General features: G+C 35.7%; 1 protein-coding gene and 1 non-coding gene across 4 annotated transcripts in view; one reads left to right on the top strand and one right to left on the bottom strand.

The window, feature by feature from the left end:
- Positions 1 to 21,445, bottom strand: part of Knl1 (kinetochore scaffold 1) — a 55,241-nt gene extending 33,796 nt beyond the window's left edge. For 2 of the 3 annotated variants that reach the window (XM_074065682.1, XM_074065684.1), the window contains exons 1-8: positions 21,342 to 21,445; positions 17,365 to 17,418; positions 16,556 to 16,595; positions 15,228 to 15,287; positions 12,913 to 12,974; positions 4,191 to 4,243; positions 3,767 to 3,800; positions 1,172 to 1,209 (exon numbers count right to left, since the gene is read on the bottom strand). In XM_074065682.1, the coding sequence (XP_073921783.1) occupies positions 1,172 to 1,209; positions 3,767 to 3,800; positions 4,191 to 4,243; positions 12,913 to 12,974; positions 15,228 to 15,287; positions 16,556 to 16,595; positions 17,365 to 17,399 (322 nt within the window). In that variant the 5' untranslated portion in view covers positions 17,400 to 17,418; positions 21,342 to 21,445. The remainder of the gene's footprint in view (positions 1 to 1,171; positions 1,210 to 3,766; positions 3,801 to 4,190; positions 4,244 to 12,912; positions 12,975 to 15,227; positions 15,288 to 16,555; positions 16,596 to 17,364; positions 17,419 to 21,341) is intronic. The other variant, XM_074065683.1, reaches the window with a different exon arrangement.
- Positions 21,446 to 21,785: 340 nt separating this feature from the next.
- Trnas-gcu (transfer RNA serine (anticodon GCU)) lies at positions 21,786 to 21,867 on the top strand. Its single transcript has one exon. It is a non-coding gene; the product is annotated as a tRNA-Ser (tRNA).
- Positions 21,868 to 22,461: the final 594 nt, after the last annotated feature.

The following is a 22,461-nucleotide window of genomic DNA, read 5'->3' as shown; positions in this document are numbered from 1 at the left end:
GCAAGTGTGAAGCTCTGGGTTCAAACCCCAACATCAGCAAAAAAAAAAAAAAAAAAAAAAAAAAAAAAACCACAAAGGAAGAAGATAAAGCCTTGCTAAGAAAAAAAAATCAGCTGAACTAAACAGTGACTTAGTAACATCACTAATTTACATTATGGGTCAAATGTTCTCTTTGCCATGGACTGGCTAGTATGAATTGCTGCTGAAGTTAAGCTTTGTGAAGTAAAAGAATGAAAAGACCAATACGTCAACTGGAGTTGGAATAGCATTTATAAGTGCCTATAGGTACAAAAAAAAAAAAAGCTTCTTATGGGGAATTACAAGTAACTCATCAAGGGCTGAAGACAGGATAGTTATAAAGGGCAGGAGAGAAGGCTGGAAAAGGAAAAAGGGAAAATTACAAAGGCAGGAGAGAAGGCTGGAAAAGGAAAAAGGGAAAATTACAAAGGCAGGAGAGAAGGCTGGAAAAGGAAAAAGGGAAAATTACAAAGGACCTCATAGGTTAGTGTTAAGGAGTGTGGGCTTTACTCTGTAAGCAACGAAGTGCCATTAAACCATTTTAGGCTGGGAGGCAACAGAATTAAGATTTAAAAATATGGAAAATGAATTGGAAGGACAAAAATGAAATAGAATAGCCTAAGAGAAAAGAGTGAGGAGTCAAATTAATGTAGTAGCAGAAAGAGTAAGAGAACAGATAACAGACTTGCAAGATATTTAGGAGTGGGTATGGGAAGTGAAGGAAGAATTCAAAATGATTCCTTAATTCCTAAACTTGAGTTGATGACTGAATGAGTGGGTGTCCAAGATAGAGAAAACAGTAAATTTACAGGAATCAGCATGCTTGTGAAATTTTAAATAGAAGACTTTGTGTAAAGAACAAAGCTTTATTTTTTTTTTAGTACTGGACTTTGAACTCAGGGCCTACACCTTGAGCCACTCTACTCCTTCAGCCCTTTTTTTGTGATAGTTTTTTGTGAGATAGGGTCTCACGATTTGTCCAGGGCTGGCTTCGAACTGCAATCCTCCTGATATCTGCCTCCTGAATAGCAAGGATTACAGGTGCACATTACTGGCACCTAGCTTTTTCATAGTTCTTGTACATATTACTTATCAAGGAATTTGGATGAACAGAAAGGTATACAATAATAAAAAAAATTTTGGTCATACTCACCAGTAATCTCACAATAATTTTCATCGGAATTCTTAGTCCTAAAAATTAAATGACATTTTTTGTAATCTATATTCCAAACAATTGCCAAAAATCACAATAGGTAAAAGACTAGGGAAAATAAAAAAGTTTTTATAAAGTGATTGGTAGAAAATTAAAGACTTTTAAAAGAGTCATCTAAGAGTCTTTGCTCCCATTTCCTACATGAGGGCAGGAAATGTTTCTCTGTCTTTCTCCCCCCTCCACCAATAAATCCTTGCTAAACTTTCAAAAAAAAAAAAAAAAGACTCATCTAAGAGTGACTGAAAAAATGACAAGGATGCTTTTTAAAATGGTCTTTAAAAGTTTGTTAAATCAAGAATACTATAAAAATATATTTAACATGTGCTTCTTATTTAAAAAAACAGAATGACCTCTAAAGCAATTGATTTTCTAAAACTTTAAGCATTAAAAAGTAAATGAAAGGAATCAACCAAAGTGTCCACCAATCAGAAGCTGACTAAATGTTACTGTAGACATATAATATGATAGATGGGTAGATCTTCATGTAATGAAATGGAAAGTGATCATATACTATTAAACTCCATTTTTGTTCTTTTTTTTTAAGTTAAAGATAAGCATGTATTTGGACATATATAAAAATTTCTACAAGGACACTCAAATAGTAACAGTGGTTATCTGTGGAGAGTGGATCACTTGAGGAAAAAAAAATTTTTACTATTTACTTTTTACTATTCTCTACCTTTCAAAATCAAGAATACTTTTAACTTCCATTTATTTAAATAATTTTAATTTTAAAATATTATTAAGTAATACATTCACATAGCTGAAAACAAACCACAAATCAGTATACATTCTCTAGCAAGGCTCTTTTTCTGTAGGATTCCCCTTTATTTTTTTGGTACTGGGGATTGAACATAGGACCTCCTACAAGTGCTCTATCACTTGAGCCACATCCCCAGCCCTTTTGTTTCTGTAGTTTTATTTTCAAGACAGGATATTGCTAAATTTGCTTGAGTTAGCCTCAAACTTGCAATCTTCCTGCGTCTGCCTCCTGGGATTATAGGTGTGAACCATGGTTTCTATAAGCATTTTTACTAGCTTCTTCCAGAAATATCTTTCCTTTGGTTGATACTGGGATTTGAACTCAGGGCCTCACACTTGATAGGAAGGCACTTTTACTGCTTGAGCCACTATGCCAGCCCTTTTTTGTGATGGGTTTTTTCAAGATAGGGTCTCTCAAACTATTTGCCTGGGACTGGCTTTGAACCATGATCTTCTTGATCTCTGCCTCCTGAGTAGCTAGGAATACAGGTGTGAGCCACCAGCACCTAGCCAGAGATATCTTATATGTATATAAGTGAATATAAGTATATGTATATGTGAATATATATAAGGTACATGTACACTGTATCTATGTACACATGAGTAAATATATATACATATACATACACATGCTTTTCTTCAACCCCCCCTTTTATACAAGTGGTGATACATTATGTACTTTTAGATTAAAAAAAAAAAACAGTTGGTAATAGATTATTTTAGATTTTTGTGTTTTATCTGAGTAGTAATGGCTTACACATTTTTCTAATTACTATATAAAGAGAACCATTTTATTCTAGCTGTGTAATAGTTAATTATGCATAAAATGGACCTTTAGGATCTTTCATATCTTTTGGTATTACAATAAATACTGCAGTGAATAACCTTATATAGTCATCATTTCAAACATTTACAAGTGAATTGGTGCAGTAAAATTTCCAGATATGAAACTGCTAAGTCAAAGAGCGTATGAACTTAAAATTTTGAATATTACCAAATTGCCTTTATAATTTATATATACTCCTAATAACCAATAACTTCTTATCAATATTCATAATGATTAGATAAAATAAACCTCATTGTTTAGATTTGTTTTTGTCTTATGATGAACAAAGACAAGCATCTTTTCATTTGTTGGAGTTATACTTTTCTATATAGAGGGCCAGCATCCCTATTTGAAATTTGGAACTTTTGAGTATAATAGATTTTGGAGCAGTTCAGATTTTCCAGATTAAGGATGTTCAACCAGTTAAGTCTATACAAATATTCTATAACCGGAAAAACCTAAAATCTGAAACACTTCTGGTCCCAAGAATTTTGGATAAAAAATACTCAACATATCAATATTATAGTAAGAAAGATTAAGTTAATGAAAAAAATCTAAGACTTGCTATTTATTGTTTTGTGCTAGCTGATAAATTTAAGAATTTATATATGAAAGAAGAGTGTTTCATTATTATTAAAATTGTAAGTTGCACAATGCATAAATATTCATCAGATATAGGAATATACATACTAAATTCGATAAAGAATTTTTTTAAATTAATCCTAAACCACAAAAGGGGAGCAAAATTAAGAAACAAAAAACAAAAAGAACATTAAATTTTTAAGGAACTTAATAATAGGAAAAAACATTTTTTTTTCTTCTTTTTTGCAGTATAGAAGAGTAAACCCAAGACCCTGCTAGGCAAGTAAGTGCACCATCACTTGAGCTTGCCCCATGCCTGGAATAAAGAACAATTTAAATATGATTTGAGTATGTGTCCTACTTACTGTATAAGTGGAACATTTTCTCCTGCTTCTGTTTCTAAAAATAAAATTAAAATATACTGTTTAAGAACAAATTGATAATATATTAAAAATTACACAAGGTTATTATCAAAAAATTAAAGAAGTTACTAACTAGCCATCCTACTTTCTAACCTCATGTTTTGAGGAACACTTTTTTTTTTTTTTAACGAGATGGGGTCTTGCTGTGTTGTCTAGGCTGGCTTTAAACTTGAGATCCTACCTCAGCCTCCCAAGTACCCGGAATTACAGGTCCATGTCACTGTCCCCAGATTTAAAGTATACTTCTCCCTCCCCAGAGTATACTTTTTAAGGAATTAGATAATAAGTTATACTGATTATCTGGTTGGACAGTCAGAGCAAAATTTTAAAGAAAACAGATTAGTAGGGACTGCAAAAACATATTTACCTGCAGTTTCTGACTTTCTCACTATTTTCTTATGAGACTCTGCCTGGAATACCCTAGAGAAAAAAATAAAGGTTACTGAAAATCCTCAACTTTTAATTATAATCTTTTGGTGTCTATTCATAGTGTGTTCGTCTGTTTTGAGATAGATAATGATAATAGTTTTTTTTCATGGTACTGGAGACTGAACCCATGGCTTCACGAATACCAGGCAGTTCTATCACTGATCCAAAGACAACACTTTGGAAAAAAAAAAAAGATAACACTTTGACTTCAAGTTTTCTTTTACTGTACCATATACTACTGATTTTTCAAATGCCTAAATTAGTTTAGCATATAAAATCTGTTATGGGTTCTTAATGAGCTCTGACCTAATCATTATTTTATCCCTCTCAATAATGTAAAATATTCATTTATTTTATTCAAAATTTATTAAGCACTTATTAGACACCTGGTATATACTATACTCTGGTATACAAATACATGATCCTCCACTGTAAGCAGAGAGTTAAAACAATGATTAGAATCATTATTTCACTGACTTCTGTTAACAGCTAAGGGAACAGGAAAACAGGAGGAAGGAATCCCTTTTAAATTGGAATAATTAAGAATAAGCTTCATGTAATATATAATACCTGCCTTAAAGAATCTGACCAATTCATTATAATTCTAATTCTGCTAATATGAAGCATCATTCATTATATAGAAGTTACTCTTTTTTCCCTTGTATTTTAGTGGGACTGGAATTTGAATTCAGGGCTTTGCAATTGTAAAGCAGGTGCTGTTGCCTGAGCCACATTCTAATCTGCTTTTCAGTGGTTATTTTGGAGATAGGATCCACGAACTATTTGCCTGGGCTGCCTTGAACCTTGATCCTCCTGATCTCCCAAGTAGTAAGGATAATAGGCATGAGCCACTGGTGCCTGGCTACAGAAGCTACTCTTAATTTTAGAAATATAATTTTATTTCAATTATAAAAAAACGTGGAATTTTTTTGTTTATTGCTCTCAAGAGAAACACTTGCTCAGCAATATAGCACCTCCACCAATGAACTAACACTTACTCTTTTGCCTTGGGTCTCCAAGACTGACGAACTTTGTAATTTAAGCAGCCTACTGAATGTCTAATCTTGCTGTGTTGCCTGGTTTACTATGGCATGCATATTCCCCTTGTGATGCTTTGCTACTGCCAAATAACCATTTGAGACTCTCTACTTGTTATCTGGGTTATTTATATTTGTTACAAATCCAGTGAAAGAATGCATATAGTAGTTAGTATAGTAGCAATTGCTACTGTAAAATACTAGCACAATGGATAACAAATCAAAAGTTAACATATTTATACTTCTTTCAGTAAGTGGAAATGTGATCTTCCCAATTAAAGTGAACATTTCAACATGTTGACATGGCAGTCTCTTGGAAAAATAATTCAAAAGAAAGGCACCTATTACCAGGTTTTCAAAATCTGAAAGGGAAAAGAAGCTCTTAGAAGTTGCTTTTAGAAAGGAAAGAAGGTATTTCTATAATGCAAAAAATATGAATGACTTCTGATAAGCTCTTTCCAACTTTATGGAAAATAAGGAATTGGATTTAAAAATAAAAACAGTAACATCTCATTGATGCTCTATCTCACTCATTAACACCATAATAAACTTCAGACAAATATACTAAACTGGACCTGCTAAAAGACCAGAAGAAAAAATAGGTTTACTTAAAAACAAGTATTTGACATTTGGTATTTTAAAGAACTCTGGAAGTCAGAACCCACATAGGAATAGATAGGTGGGTTTAACCATATAAAAATTAAAAACTCTTATAAACACCCAGTGAGCAAAATCAAACCAGATTAAAAAATATTTCAATACAGATGAAAAATGGCTGATATCGCTAAGACTTAAGCAACTTTAACATGCAAAAGAAAAAGACAACTACAGTAGTTAGAGCAAGAAGAATCACCTGGAAATAATGACCAACCCAGTAAGTACAAAGGAGAACCTATAGCATCCAGACTGTGGTCTCTAAATGCTATTAACAGGAATAAGGGGCCCTACAAAAAAAAAAAAGGATTCCAGGTCTGGAGCAGAAAATAATGTACACAAGATGAACATAAATATTTTGTTAGACTATAAAGGAAAGAAACTCAATTATCAGAGTTATACCAAAAGGTCAGAAACCAACCTAAAGTGCCAGGCATAGTGATACACAATTATAATCCCAGCACTTGGGAGGCTGAGGCAGGAATATTATGAGTTCAAGGCCAACTTGAGCTATACAGTGATTCAAAAAACCAGGGGCTAGGAATGTAGCTCAGTGATAGAGCATCTGCCTAGCATGCACAAGGCCCTAGGTTCAAGATTTCACTGGTCAAAGATAGAACAATATAAGTATCAGTAAAAATAACAACTATATGAGACACATAAAATATATGTTAAGTCCAGGATGTAGACATTTAGATATTTAGATAAAGAGCTGGAGGCATAGCTCAAGTGGTAGAGCACCTGCCTAGCAAGTGTGAAGCCCTGATTTCAAACACCAGTACTGACACCAAAAAAGAAAAAAAAAAGTTAGATATTTAGATAAAGATTCTACAAAAAAACCCAAAACTAATTGGTTAACTTCAACAGCTGCTAGTAAACAAAGTCATATTGAAAACTAGCAAATAAATGGAAAAGAAAAATCCCAAGCATTTAACCTGCCTTTCCTTGTGAGCCATAATTCACAATTAACAAAATAGCTAATATTGGAAGGTCTTCTTAATAGAAGTCCTGTTAGTAAACGAAGAAGAAATGGTAGAATGAGAATAATTACCAACTAGCAAACTCTAAAGAAAAAAGATCAACCCAGGCAATTATCATCAATGGCTGCTAATGTCACAACAACAAATGGAACATATGCATTTGATGGGAGCACATGACAATAAGGATACAGTATCCTTGCTGAAAAAAATCCACTTAAGTAAAATCAAGCCTTCCAGATATAACAATTAATAGGAAATCTAATGTAAAAGAATATGTTAAGCAATATTATCCCACTGGGATATAATCAGTAAAATCCAGAATGTGAGACACTGTATAATAATCTAGCTTCTTCAAAAAAGAAATTATGACAGAAAAACAGAAGAGAAAGAACCTACAGACTAAGAAATTTAAAAGCTATTTCAACTAAATGCAATGTGTTAACTTTGTCTGGAGACTCAGTCATAAAAATTATCTAGAAAAAAAAGTGACCCAAAAGGAGAAATGTTGTTTCATGATATGAAATTGTCAGGTTTTTAAAAGTGTAATAATGGTATTGTAATTTTTCAAAGATTTTATATATTTTAGAGATAGATTACATAATGTTTACTAATGAAATTCACATGAAAATAATCTAGGAGGGAAAGGGAAGTGAGAGTGTAGTGAAACAAGAATGGTTATGAGCTGGTAATAGTTATAGCTGGAGGGCTATGGATGTAGCTTGTTGGCCAGAGCACTTGTCTATTATACTTGAGGCCCTGGGTTCGATCCCCAGCACTAGATAAAACAAAAGTTGTCGTTGGAAAATGAATATCTGGCAAGTGTGAAGCCCTGAGTTCAAATCCCAATACCACCACCAAAAAGAAATTTAGATATTTAGATAAAGATACTATAAAAAAATCCCAAAACTTATTAGCCAACATTGACAGATGCTAGCAAACAAAGTAAAATAATGAATTGAATAAAATTCAATACCCATTCTTGATTAAAAACAAAATGAGATTAGAGATGTTGCTGATAGAGTGTGTGCCTAGCATATGCAAAGCCCTGGGTTCATATCCCGAGCATTACAAGAAAATAAAACAAAAATGTGGAATGATAAAATTTAAAATTGCCCAATAATAAAGGGAAACAGAGCCAGGCACAAGGGTATATGCCTATAATCCCAGCACTTGGAGGCTGAGAGAGGAGGATTCCAAGCTTAAGACTAGACTGGGCTATATAGCATGATCCTGTCTCAAAACAAGCAAACAAAACTACACACACATGAAAAAAAAAAGAAAAAGAAAAAAAATTACACAAAAGAAGGAAAAGATAAATATAATTATGAAACTATTGAATACATTAACTTTTAGAATAAAAAAGGAGTAGAGCTAGACAAGTCACCATACAATAAAAGGAAAGTTAAAAATTGAAACCTAACAATGAATAACTCCAATTACATATATGGAAAAAATACAGGAAAAAAGTGAAAGCAATATAAAAATATATCTAGATGCCTCAAATCAAAATTTTAGGATGACATATATTAGGCAGGCAAAGAATAGTCTGTAAATTGGTATACTACAATTAATAAAGCAGTTAGCAAAACTATGTAAAGAACTAAAAGAAAGAACAAAATCATTCTTTACTCCATTTTTCTGTAACAGCAATCTCTCTGTCCCTTCCTTATTCTCTCCTTTCCTCCATAATCTACGATACAGGAAAGATTTTTAGGTATAATCTGAAGTAAAATTTATTTATGAACCAGAAAGGATATGTGGATTAGTAAATACAGAGACTCTAACTATAAGAATTTTTAAAAAAATTATTCAATCACACAAACTTTTTTTTTTTTTTTGAGACAGGGTCTGGCTATGTAGCCTAGGCTGACCTTGAACTCGAAATCCTCCTGCATCAGTTTCCCAAATGCTGGGATTGATTATAGGCATGTACCACCACACCTGGCTAATCACATAGGAACTTTATGGGCTGGAGGTATGGCTCAAATGGTACAGTGTCTGCTTTGCAAGTGCAAAGCCATGAGTTCAAGCCCCAGTCCCATCAAAAAAAAAAACAAGAAACTTTAAGTGAACAAACAATAGAAAAAATAGTAATTAGAAAGTACAACTGCAATAAGAGATAACACAATTGATCAAATCAGCTAAAAATAAAATTAAGTACTAAAATCAAATGTTTACAATATATAGTTGATCCTTGGTTCCAACCTCAAATTAAAAATACTCAGGGAAAAATGCATCTGTACTAAACATATACAGATATTTTTTCTTGTCATTATTCTTCAAACAATACTGTATAACAACTATTTATTAAGCACTTATAAGTATTACATAAATAAGCCAGAGATAATTTAAAGTAGTAGGGAGGGTGTGTGGGGGCTATAGGCAAATACTACACCACTTTATATAAGGGACTCAAGCATCAGATTTTAAAACCCACTGGGGGAGTATGGAACCAACACTCCACAGATTCTGAGAGTCAGACATGTTGGGGGGAAAATATATAAATACTAGTGGCATTAGCATCAATAACAGGGCCAGAAGAGTGGCTCAAGTGGTAGAGCAGGCCCTCACAAGTAGGAGGCTCTCAGTTCAAACCCCAGTTCTGCCAACAAAAATAAACAAACAAAGCAAAACCAAAAAGTTAAAAATCAGTAACAATGTGGGACATGCCTATAGTTCTAACTACCCTAGGAGGCTGAGAAAGGAGCAGAACTTGAGCCCAGAAGAGTTCAAGGCCAGCCTGGGCAACATAGTGAGACCCCATCGCTTAAAGAGCCAAACCAAACCAAACCAACAAAAAACAATAACAAAAATGTAATAATTACTACACAAGTACTTCTTCCCTTAAGCCTGGAAATTTTACTTTGGAGAACATAAATAATCCAAGAAAGCAATTTACCTTATCTACTGTAGCAGAAAGATGAGTTGCCCAAAAGATAGTTACAAATATTTCCATTAACATTAACATACTTAAAAAAAAAGTGAAAGTGAAGTCTGAAAAAAGTAAGTAAAATAAAATTTTAAATAAAATCCTCACCGCAACTATTCAAGGAGTAGACAAAAACACTCATGGCTGTGCAATAGGTACATATGTATTGACTGAGGAGATAGACCCATTAGATTTCATAGCCTGACATCATTAAACAACATTTTGAATCAAGTAACTAGCAATTCAGATTCCATGAAGCAAGTCATACAGCTGTATTTACAATATAATTTGCTTTCTTAGGTAGAATATTCCATAAGAAATGTGCTGATCTGCTCAAAAAAAAGTTCTGATTCATTACATTTGTATATATACATCTCTAGTGCATCTGTCTTTTTTTTTTTTTTTTGTGGGACTGGGTCTTGAACTCAGGGCCTACACCTTGAGCCACTCCACCAATCCTTTTTTTTTTGTATTGGGTATTTTCAAGATAGGGTCTTGACTACTATTTGCCTGGGTTGGCTTCAAACTGTGATCCTCCTGATCTCTGTCTCCTGAGTAGCTAGGATTATAGGCGTAAGCCACTGGTGCCTAAGTCTAGTCCATCTGTTCAATATAAGCCTATTTCTTAAGAGATCAACCCATTCTTGATATAGACAGAAATTATATGGAGTCTGCAAAACCCAAGGCAAGTTTCACAAAGCTACCAACAACTCCACCAAAGAATATGGTACCTAAGGAAGTCTATTGGCAAGCAGTATCAAGTCTTCCCTGATTACACCAAATCTCATTATATAATTTTTCTTCCAAAATTCAACACATGATATATTGCCAGCTCATGTTTACAACTGATTTAAGCCTAAAAGGTGAATAGGAAAATTATGAAACAATTAAATTATTATAACCAACAAAAAATTACATTTCAGAAGGCTTCTACTGTTTAGAGCTACTCAGTCTATTGCAGAGTGGAAACTCTTTTTTTTTTTTCTTCTTTTTGAGACAGGGTCTCTCTTAGTTGTCCAGGCCTCCAACTTCAGATCCTCTTGCCTCAGTCTTCTGAATGCTGGGATTATAGCCAACCACACGAGGCTAGGAACTCCCTTTTGTTTTAACCCCTTGCCAACATCTCCTCTAAGGATCTCAAGAATCCCACAACTGGCCAGGTGCTGGTGGCTCATGCCAGTAATCCTAGGTACTCAGGAGGCAGAGATCAGGAGGGTCACAGTTCAAAGCCAGTCTAGGTAACTAGTTCATGAGATCCTATCTCGAAAGTACCCATTACAAAAAAAGGGCTGGCAGAGTAGCTTAAGTGATAGAGCGCCTGCCTTGAAAGCATGAGTTCAAACCCCAATGCTGTCAAAAAAACAAATGAACAAACAAACAAACAAACAAAAAAAACCCCTAAAATCCTGAACTATAGTTGCTCTAAAACAAAACCTTGTTTTACGTGGAAATTAAGGAATTGGAGTACTTTTGTTATCCTAAAGGTAAAGAACTGGGAGACAAAGGGAAACAAATGAGGAGTGAGAAAGGATGTAAATCCAATCCCAGGTCTTGAAGGAAGATTTTTAAACATGAAATGATATGGCCTCATCCCCAAATGTTTGAATTCAGGTTTAAATTGATCTAGCCTTATCTCACAAAAGGCTAAGTTGAGGAAATCTAAGGTAAACAGAAAACAAAATTTGAAGAATTTAGCATTAATAGGTAGTCTGTCTTTATGACAACTAAAAACAAGGTCTTTGTTTACAGAAAAATAACTACCTTAGAATACTACCTAATGCCCTTCTTCACAGGGATGTTTAACAAATGGCTAGGTTCAGGAAAACCCAATTCATTCAATGAAAAACATAAAATCTATAAAGACGGTATGAGATAAAAGGGAAGAAAAGCATAGTACAATTCATTAATAAAAAAAAACATGGGAAGGATGTGCAGCTGAGCAGCTTTTCCTGAGGTGGCCTTGGCTGAGAACCTGGCCTTGTACCTTTAACACATATTAAGAATGCTACTGTAAGGTTCTCCCCTGCATTTATTTCAGATTAAATGACAGTGGAGACTGACTCCTTTTGAGCATCTGAATAAAAGGAAAATTGACTCCCAAAAAAAAAAAAAAAAAAAAAAAAAAAACATTAGCTGGGTGCCTGTGGCTCATGCCTGTAATCCTAGCACTTGGGAAGTTGAGATGGGAGGATCCAGGTTTGAGGCCAGCCCGAGCAAATAGTTTCCCAGACTACAGCTCCAAAATAACCAGAGCAAAATGGACTGGAGGTATGCGTCAAGTGGTAGGCCTCTGCTTTGCAAGTAAGAACTCCTGAGTTCAAAACTCCAGTCACACACACACACACACACAAATCATCATCATCAGAAAATGTCCCAAAGCAGATAAAAATTTTTTAAACAGTTTACTATGGATTTAAGAAACAAAAAGCAATTACCTCTATGAAAGAACACAGAGCAGAAACAAAAGGAAGAGATGATAAAACAGCAGGAAATAAAACATAGAGATGAAACTAATAAAAGAAGTAAAAGAAAAAAATACACCAATCCCAGAAAGAAGTCAAAACCAGAAAGGCTGTATTTATTTTGCAAAAGGTAATGGTTTACCTCCATTATTTCTAATTTTTTTTTTTTGTATTGGGGCTTGAACTCAGGGCCTACATCTTGAGCCACTCCACCAGCACTTTTTTGAGTTGGGTTTTTCTGAGATGGGATCTTGTGAACTGTTTGCCCAGACTGGCTTCAAACCAAGATCCTCCTGCTCTCTGCCTCCTGAGTAGCTACGATTACAGGCGTGAGCCTGTAACTATAATTTCTTTCTCTATTTTTGTCGATTAAAACCTCCAATACAATGTTAAATAACAGTGGTAACAGCAGATATCATTTTATTCCTGATTTTTATGGAATATTCTGTTTCTCTTTCAAACATAATGCTGAATAACAATCTTTTAAATAATAATCTCCAATGTTTATCTAATCAAGTCAATTAATACCAACATATTTGATTTGACACAGAAACATGTATTGTCTGTAATATTTTAATTATTTCTCCTTACAACTTACTTTATTGTATCTGCAAAGCTGACTCGACGAGAGCTTTTCCTATTTCTCAAAGCATTGGATTCCTAAGAAAGAACATATCATATGATTCTTAATAAACCATTGTGAGTACTATACACAGAAATCAAGTTGTATTCTGAATTAATTTATGATTCCCCAAAATAGTCCAATGTAGAACATGGAACTTAATGAACATGAATGTGATTTTCTAAATACTTTTTTTTTTGCAATGCTAAGGATTGAACCCAGGGCCTCATGTGAATATGATTTTTTAATATGAGTTAAAATAAGCATACTGACACAAACAACATGTAGCAAAAAAGATGGGACAAAACAATAAATATGTTACCAATTATATTGATCTTGATATAATATACTCTTCTAAAGTTAAAAAAAAAAAGAAGGGGGGGCATTGGCAGTTCTGGGGCTTGAACTCAGGGCTTCATGCTTTGATAGGCAGGTACTCTACTACTTAAGCCATGCCTCCAGCCTTAAAAAATTTTTTTCTTTATTCTTATTTTTTTATTCATTTTTTCATATGTGCATACATGTTTGGGCCATTTAAAAATTTTTAACATAACATAAAATTTACCAGCTTAACCACTTAGTGCCTTGGTGAATACTTAAGATTTTTGTTTGTGGTAAAACACGTGACATTAAATTTACCATCTTAGGCATTTTTAAATATACGATTCAATAGTATTAATAGGTCACATATCTACCTTTCTGTGCGACCACTCTCCAGATGTTTTCATCTTACAAAACTGAAACTGCAAGTATACCATTAAGAAATTCATTTCATCCTCCCCACCCTAGTCCCTGGCAACCACCATTCTGTTTTTGTCTGCCTAAACTTAACTATACTATTCCTCACGTAAGTGGAAACACAGAATTTGTCTTTGTGTGACTGGCTTTTCATTTAGCATCATGTCATCAAGATTCATGCATGTTGTAGTTTGTGTCAGAATTTCCTTCTTTTTGTGAGACTGAATTTCACCATATAACAATGTTAAACAGGTAAACAGTAGGATTAACATAGATTAATGTATTTTTTACTTAAAAAAACAAAAAACCCCAGAAATTTGTGTGCTATAAAGAACACTAAGGTAGAAATGAAAGGATTGGTAACCTCGTTTGAAGTCTGCCACATACCATTTATACGGATTTCGATAACATATTTAACCTCTTTGAACCTCATACTTCTCATTTATAATGGAGGCACTAACTTTAAGATTACTGATGAGAGCTCACTGGCTTCAAAGCTCTAGGAGTCTATAAATCTGTCATTTGCTCATTCAACACCAGTTCAATTAAATTCCTACTCTGTCACACAGATATAAAATACAGAGTGTGAAGGGTGCTTGCAGGAAGACTACACAAAAACCTACTTTAGTCTGAGAACATTTCTTTGAGGTTGTACATTTTTCCCCTCTTTGGTGGTACTGGGGTTTGAATTCAGGGATTCACACTTGCTAGGTAGGTACTCTACTACTTAAGCCATTCTACCAGCCCTTCTTTGTGTTGGGTATTTTTGAAATAGGGTTTCTCAAACTATTCGCCCATGCCGGCTTTGAACCTTGATCCTCCTGATCTCTTTCTCCCGAGTGGTTAGGATTACAGATGTGAGCCACCAATGCCCAGTGAGGATGTACATTTAAGTTGAGACCTGAAGGATTAGTCAGAAGTTAGCAGGATGAGTTTGTTAAGGGGAAAGCATTCTAAGCAAAAATGTATGCACAGACCCTGAAGCAGGAGAAAAATTGATGCATTTGAGAAATAACAAGGATAATTTTGGTCTCCAAAATTATATGCATTTAATCAGTGAACTACAATGGACTGAAAGCCAACAATGTATCAGACACAATTAAGTGCAAAAACATATGATAAAGTTCTTGCTCGGAGAGACTTCTTAATTTAGAATGGACAGAGGTTAAGAAAAAAAAAAGACAACAACAAAACAGAATGGACAGAGGTAAAACAATTATAATGGAAAGTGTTAAGGAATGATTTTCTGAGAAGTGGCACCCAAGCTCAGTCTGGAAGAACAAACAGGAATTAATCAAATAAAGAGGACTACAAGCCAGGCGCCAGTGGCTCACACCTGTAATCCCAGCTACTCAGGAGGCAGCATCAGGAGGATTGCTGTTCCAAGTCAGCCTAGGGAAATAGTTTGCAAGACCCTATCTCGAAAAAAACCCATCACAAAAAAGGCTGGCAGAGTGGCTCAGGTGAAGACCCTGAGTTCAAGCCTCAGTACTGCCAAAAAAAAAATCACTGAAAATAGTAATCTATAAAGATTTGCACTATTAGAGACTTACCTGAACTAGTTCATTTCCACCTCTGAGGTCCTGAAGAGGACTCCTTGGGGGTTTCAAAATCTAGAGGTAAGAATTAGAAGTGGTAAAAAAAAAAATAATAATAAATCTAACATAACTGTTAATAATCACTTTATTCCAAGTTGTACCATGAGTAGGAAGTTAAAATTTCCATTAAAAAGTCTCTGAAATTTCTCAGTCATATTGCTCAGTGTAATGTGGCAGATTTAAATATTTGACATTTATTTCTTCTCTTGGTCCACAAGCCCCAATCTGATCTATACTGATCAGTAATGATTGGTTCAGGAATGAGGATAATTGCACTAACAGGATTAATTTCTGAGTCCTTTGTTTTTCAGTCTTGAAGAAACAGATACCGTTCTTCAAATAGAACTTGAACAGGGAAGTTGGGGGAGGTAGATGTACCAAAGTAACCTCAGAGTCTGCCTGCTGACAGAGATTACCCACCCAGAAGCAGCAGTCAGAATAGAAAAAGCAAAAGGAAATCCTAGTGAGAGTGATGTTGCTGGAACCTTGAATAGTAAGTTTTGCCCTTTCTTTGGAGTTTTCAGTTTTATAACCCAAAGTGCATTTTGTGCTTAAATCAGTTGGGCTGGATTTTTGTTTCTTAAGTATGCACCACCATGGCTGCCATTTTGTTTTTGTTTTTCTTTTTTTTTTTAAATAGGGTCTTGTTGTGTAGCCCAAGCTGCCTTCAAACTTAAGATCCTCCTGCCTCTGCCTCTGGAGTGCTGGGATTACAAGCACATACCACTCTGCCCAGCTTGGGAAAAAATTATTTTTGGTAGGACTGGGGTTTGAACTCAGTGCTTTGTGCTTGCAAGGCAAGGTGCTCTACCACTTGAGCCATACTTCCAGCAGATTTTTGCCTGGGCTGGCCTTAAACCTGGATCCTCCTAATCTCAGTCTCCCAAGTAGCTAGGATTACAGGCATGAGCCACCTGTGCCCAGCTTCAGCAAACATATTTTTAACCGACAAAGCATTTTAAGCATATTTTAAACATTTTCAATAAATGAAGTATAATTTATGTTAGCATAAAATTCATTAAGTTAACATGTATTAAATGTTAGAACGAAACCCATTATTTTGTGCAATATATATTAATTAAAAACTCACCAATTTACAAAAAAATTTGTAAATTATGAATTTTAGTATAGTTACATGTGTCGCCAGTCTAAATATTTTTTATCAGTTTTTAATCAGAGATCAACAGGAAGCCAGTGGAAATGGGAAGGTGAAGCAGTCAAAATCGCTGTGGTAAATAACTATCACTCAATAAAGGTAACTTTATTAATTTAGTGTTTCTTACTGAGGAATGCCGTCTCCTAACAGGTCTCTCTGTATTGTCTCTGAAAAAAAGAGGAAAAAGTTATGTGCAAATATACAAAGACTGAATTTCCAGAAGCCATCATCGTATCACCCCTTATATACTTTTAAACTAGCCATCGTTTTACTTAGTACTATGGCTAGCCACATTTATATTATAGTAGGAGACTTTAAATTCTATACTTAGGAATTCAGTGTTTTAAAAGATAAATTGTGTCCCATAAGACTATCTCTTAAATAGCAATCAGTATAACATTTTTATCATATCTCCAGAATTTATTATGTGTAAGAGAAATAGTTACTGTGAAGACTATCATGACGTGGAGAATTTTGCTTGGTTTAAACATCACAGTCATTACTTGCTCTGTTTAGTGATCCTAAGCAAAAATAATAGGAGCCGGGTTGCCACACTTGACTTTTAAAGAGAAGCTGAAAACCCAATTATTGTATGAAATGTAGAGATTTTGCAATTTGGGTAACTAATTAAAATATGTACAGGCCAGAAAAATTATGTTTGCAGGCTACAAATAGGTTACTAGTTTGTCATGCCAGCTTAGAGAAATCATTTCATCTTCCTGGGCCTTAAAGAGATGGGAGGTAGTGTCTAAAGTCCCTCACAGTTAAACAGTTTACACAAAAATATGGCAGGAAGGGTTATTGCTTTGTAACAATTACTTCTTTTCCCAGAACACAATGTAACAGATTTCAGAAGTTACTGATAGATATTACTACTTGGAAAAGTATCTTTCTCAAAGAGAATATAACATTTTTAGTGACACTGAATGAACTTACTTTTCTTCATTAGTCTCTGAAGATACTCCATCCATATTTAAAGAAAACTTTATTCTGTAACAAATACACAGTATTTTAAAAGATGAGAAAGAGGGAAAAGAAATTACAGTCTATGAAGAGATTAACAGCACAGTTGTGACTTTAGGGTTGCTTTGTAGAGAAGAACAGGAATAGGAAGGAAAAATCACACTATGAGCTCTAAAACATGAGTCATTTAAGAGTTTTAACTACAGTGATCTAATTAATACTCCTGGAAAATTCTTATACTTGAAATAAAATTTGTGTTGGTCTGGGGACATGGCTCAAGAGGTGGAATGTCTGCCTAGCAAGCATAAGTTCCTCAGTTCAAACCTCAGAACTGCCAAAAACAAAAACAAAAAATCTGTGACTCACTCTGATCAGGATGATATGGACTTTACTGGTTCAAATAAAAATTTGACCTAGTTTATGGAGTATATAATAATTCAACTCCAAAACAGTGGATTTGCATCATAAACATATTTATCTTAAGAAAATGGAATTATTAGTCAGGACTAAAAAAAAATTAAGACATAAAAATAACATTTTAAGTAGTATAGCTAGTTATTGAAATTGAAATTTTCAAAAAGCATGAAATACAGACACACAACCTTATGTTTACTTACTTGGTTTCAGTTCCTACCTATTCATAACGATATCAGATTTTCACTTTATGTATTGACCTTAGAACCTCACTTCTGAGTAAGAAAAAAATGTCATTGCAGATTTAAAAAAAAAAAAAAAGAACTGACTCAATTATTATTAGCATTTCTATCACAACACTAAATACCATATCCATAAACTGTTACAGTCAATGTTCTTACTTTTAGCAGTAAGTAGAGAAAACAGGTACCTAAAAGACACTATATTATTTTACAAGCTTTTGGCATACATAACAAAAGCCAAATTAGGAAATAGTATTTCATAATGAATCTCAACTTCAAACCAAAATAAGTCTGCTTTTTGTTTTTTCTTTTCACTTATGTGTTTTTATTAATTTATTTCTGTGTTGGGAACTGAACCCAGGTCCTTGCACGTGCTAGGCTAGTGCTCTACCATTCAGCTGTATCCCTAGCTTTCTTTTACTTTCTTTCTTTTTTTTTTTTTTTTTTGCATTTTGTGGTTTGAAGTCAGGGCCTATACCTTGAGCCACTCCACAACCCTTTTTTGTGTAGGGTTTTTTCAAGATAAGAGTCTCAGAACTATTTGCCAGGGCTAGCTTAGAACCATGATCCTCCTGATCGCTGACTCCTGAGTTGCTAGGATTACAGGCATAAGCCATCAGCGCCAGGCTCCTAGCTTTTATCTGCTTCTTTTTCAATGCCATTGAAGTCAGTTAGCTTCGGTATGGATATGATGATGGGCATCTTATAGGATTTGACTTGTGATCCTCTCCATTTGTTCTCCATCACTTTCTCAGCATGCTTATCCATTTCTCTAGTTTTAATCATCTCTTATTCACTAACACTAAAATCAATTTAAAACAAAATTTTTATTTTATCTTTCAAGTACCTAGTATGGGGAACTGGTTACATAAGACTGGTCATAGATTACTGTGGGGTTTGTATGTTTTGGTGCTGGAGATATTGAACCTAGGGCGTTGCACATGCTAAGCACACATTCTTCACACTGACCTGCCTCCCCAGACCATGATTGCTAATTTTTAAATCAGCATCCCTGCATCCCAATTTCCTCTTTCTTAAAAGCAACTACTTTTATTTTTCACTGAATATTTTTGTATAAACTTTTGATTTTTTTTCTAGTTTTCTAATTTTAGGCATTAAACTGTCTTCCTACCATGGGAGATGATAACTAAGTTCTCTTTCCTACAACTATCTCTGTTATGCACACACACACACAACACACACACACAAAGCAAAAATAATACGGTGATTTGGCAATTTCACCACTGTAATAGAAAAATTCTAAATAAATATTATTTAAAAATTCCAGAAATTTGTATGTAAAAAGAATAAAATATCATAGCCATGTCTTTTTTATTCTAGGAATGCAAAATGGCTTAACTCTAGAGGATCAACCTTGTAATCTACCATACTACGAGATTAAAGGTGAATACACGGGAAAAAAAAGTTTGACGAACTTTAATATCCTTTCCTGTGTATATGTGTGTATGTATATATATATATATATATATATATATATATATATATATATATATATATACCTGCTAGGCAGGCACTCTACCACTTGAGCCACTCTGCCAGCCATTTTTTGTGTTGGATTTTTCAAACTAAGGTCCTGAGAACTATTTGCCCAGGCTGGCTTCCAACCACAATCTTCTTAATCTCTGCCCCCTGAGTAGCTAGGATTACAGGCATGAGCCACTGACCAAAAATAATCTCTTCACCAGGACCTATAAAGCTTTACAGGATATGGTTTCCTCTTGCCTCTTCATATCTCATCTCTTACCACTGTCTTCCTCACTGACTATTCACACTAGCCATTCAATTCCTGTGTCCACAGAGTGCTTTCCTAAATAATTCATTTATCCTTGCTATTCTCTCTTGGCAAGAAAGACAAGAAAAGTATTCTTGGTTAGCACTGTGTATATCTCATCTGTAGCATTACCACAACTCTAATTTAAAAGTCTTTTACATAAATTAACTATTCCTAATATCTCCCCAAACTACCCTTGCCCCAACAGTAAACCATGAGAGTAGGATTGGAGCATCTTATGTTCACTGTCACAGCTTTTTACATTTTTTATGATTTGTAAAAAACAAAGCAAACACCAAAACAAAGACATGACAGAGAATATGACAGTGACCTTGTAGACTGCAAAGCCTGAAATACTTACTATAGGACTCTTTGCCCACATGTGATCTTACATACCAGTATCGACAGTAAATATTTTGCAATGACATAGACCCTACTCTTGTACTGTCCAATACAGCAGTTATTTTCAGTTAAATGAAATATTTAAAATTGAGCACATTTCAGCTGCTCCATAGTTTCAGTTGCTAATGAAATGCTAAACTGTTCATATATTAAATATTACCATTATCACAAAAAGTTCTTCTATTTTCTCATTTAGCATCAAACACCTCATTATCACTCCATACATTTTCACTCAATTTACATATCTGTCAGCCACTCACGTGCCTGCTTTGAACCTAACCTTTAATTAGCAAAATCTTACAATACAAGGACTCCCCATGCCTGCAAGTCATCCCTCCATCACAGCGAACGTCTCATGAAGTTTACTCCCCATTGCCAAACGCCTGAGATCAGCCCTCCTTCTCTGGGTTCACCTCTTTAGAATGTCATCTAATTCCTTACTCCCTGTCTTGTATTACAGTAATTTCTGTACATGGATTATAATTCGGCGGATCGGGTCCAATTAAAGTGAAAACGGACTTCAGTCTTAACACCTGGAAGAAGCTGCTGCTTTGGCCTGCATCCTCAGCCTTCATCTTTTTAAAATTCCAATCGGAAGTATTCTTCTTCCCAAACTCCAGCGCTTAGGGGCTTTAACCCTGGGTCTGAGTAGTGGGGCGAGGAAACTTTTTCCCCAACCCCTCCCCCCTAATTTACAGTGCCCTGTTAGTGTTACACCCGCAGAAGCCGGGACACCTGTGGGGTGTCGATCCGACGCGGTAAGTCAACCCTAACCGCGCAATGCCGTCACCCCATCTGCAGCCCAGACAAGCGGAAGACAGATCACCGACAACCGCGAGCTCCCGGGGAAGTGCGTCCCGGCCCTGACGGAAGATGGCGGGGCAGGGCGCGGCGGAGGGGAGGGGCGCGGGCACCCAGCGAGGCCAGGGAGCCGAGGAAGGAGCCGGCACCGGGCCGAGCCCGTCACGCTGGGCCTGGCGTTCCGCGAGGCCGCCGGACCGACCCAGCGTCCGCACCTCCCACCGCCCGACCTTCGCTGTGTCCAGACAAAGACCAAGCCCGCCCAGGAGCCCAGAACGAAAGCTTCACGTTCTTCTTACCCGCCGCAGCCCACCTGCTGCACTTGTTTGGGGTCCGCGCGCGCCTCAGAAAAGGCGTCGCCTCACAACGCCCGGGCAGCCTCAGTGAAGTATTCAAATCTAACCGCCTAGGTGCTGCGCATGCGCAACGCAGCTCTATGCGTCGACTCCGCCCCCTTGGACGCCAAACCCACCCCGCCCCTAAGCCTTTTTTAAACTCCTTCGCCAGATCCTGTGCAAATTTAATTTCATTCAAGTTTATTTCATTTTTTACTGAATTTCCTTCACCCCTTCCCAATGCAGATCTCCTGTCATCATAGGAGCGGCCATCTTCTTTATCGATTGTCGGCTTTAGTAAAAGCAGTCGGACGTTGACTTCCGTACGAAATGGCGACTTCCATTAACATTGCGTCACAGCCCCCTAGTGTCACTCCCTATAGCTAGCAGGAAAAAGAAAGCTTCTGGGACGAGGTGGCCGAGTGGTTAAGGCGATGGACTGCTAATCCATTGTGCTCTGCACGCGTGGGTTCGAATCCCATCCTCGTCGGTAGTTCCTTTTTGCCTCTGACTTGCTCCGATGAATGTAAATTTTGTGGAAACTGTTTATTATATCTTCGATTGTGCTCTAATACTCAATTTAATCTGGGACCGTTAGTTTCGGAATCTAATATTGTTGCTTCTTTTCTGCGGTGCTGGGGGTCGAACGATTGAGACTTTTGAAATATGGCTTTGGGAGCCTTCTGACGTCACAGATAAGAAAAAAGAAAGACTTTTGTCTGGGAATGTGCTGGATTTAATTTCTTATGAAGTAAAAAAACAGTGCAAAGAATTCTACAGTAACTACCATCTCATATGTTCCAATTCTGCTCTGACCCAATGCTTCTAATTAGTTTTTTGTTCTGGATTTTGGTTTTTGCTTTGCTTTTGGCAGTACTGGGGTTTGAACTCAGGGCCCTTGAGCTTGCTGGGCAGGCACGCTACCACTTAAGCCACGCCCCCAGCCCTCCCAATTGGTTTTTAATACCTGTCCCTGATTACTCGGGGTTCTCTTCCAGACCCCAGGGGCTACAGGTACTCAAGAAATGTATACATCGGGGAATATTAAAAAAGGTGTTAATGACTTGCGAAGTCTAGATATTGC

Source organism: Castor canadensis, chromosome 2, assembly GCF_047511655.1.
Source record: "Castor canadensis chromosome 2, mCasCan1.hap1v2, whole genome shotgun sequence".
NCBI lineage: Eukaryota > Metazoa > Chordata > Mammalia > Rodentia > Castoridae > Castor > Castor canadensis.
Note: the sequence above shows the minus strand (reverse complement) of the source record. Positions and strands in the feature narration are given on the sequence as shown.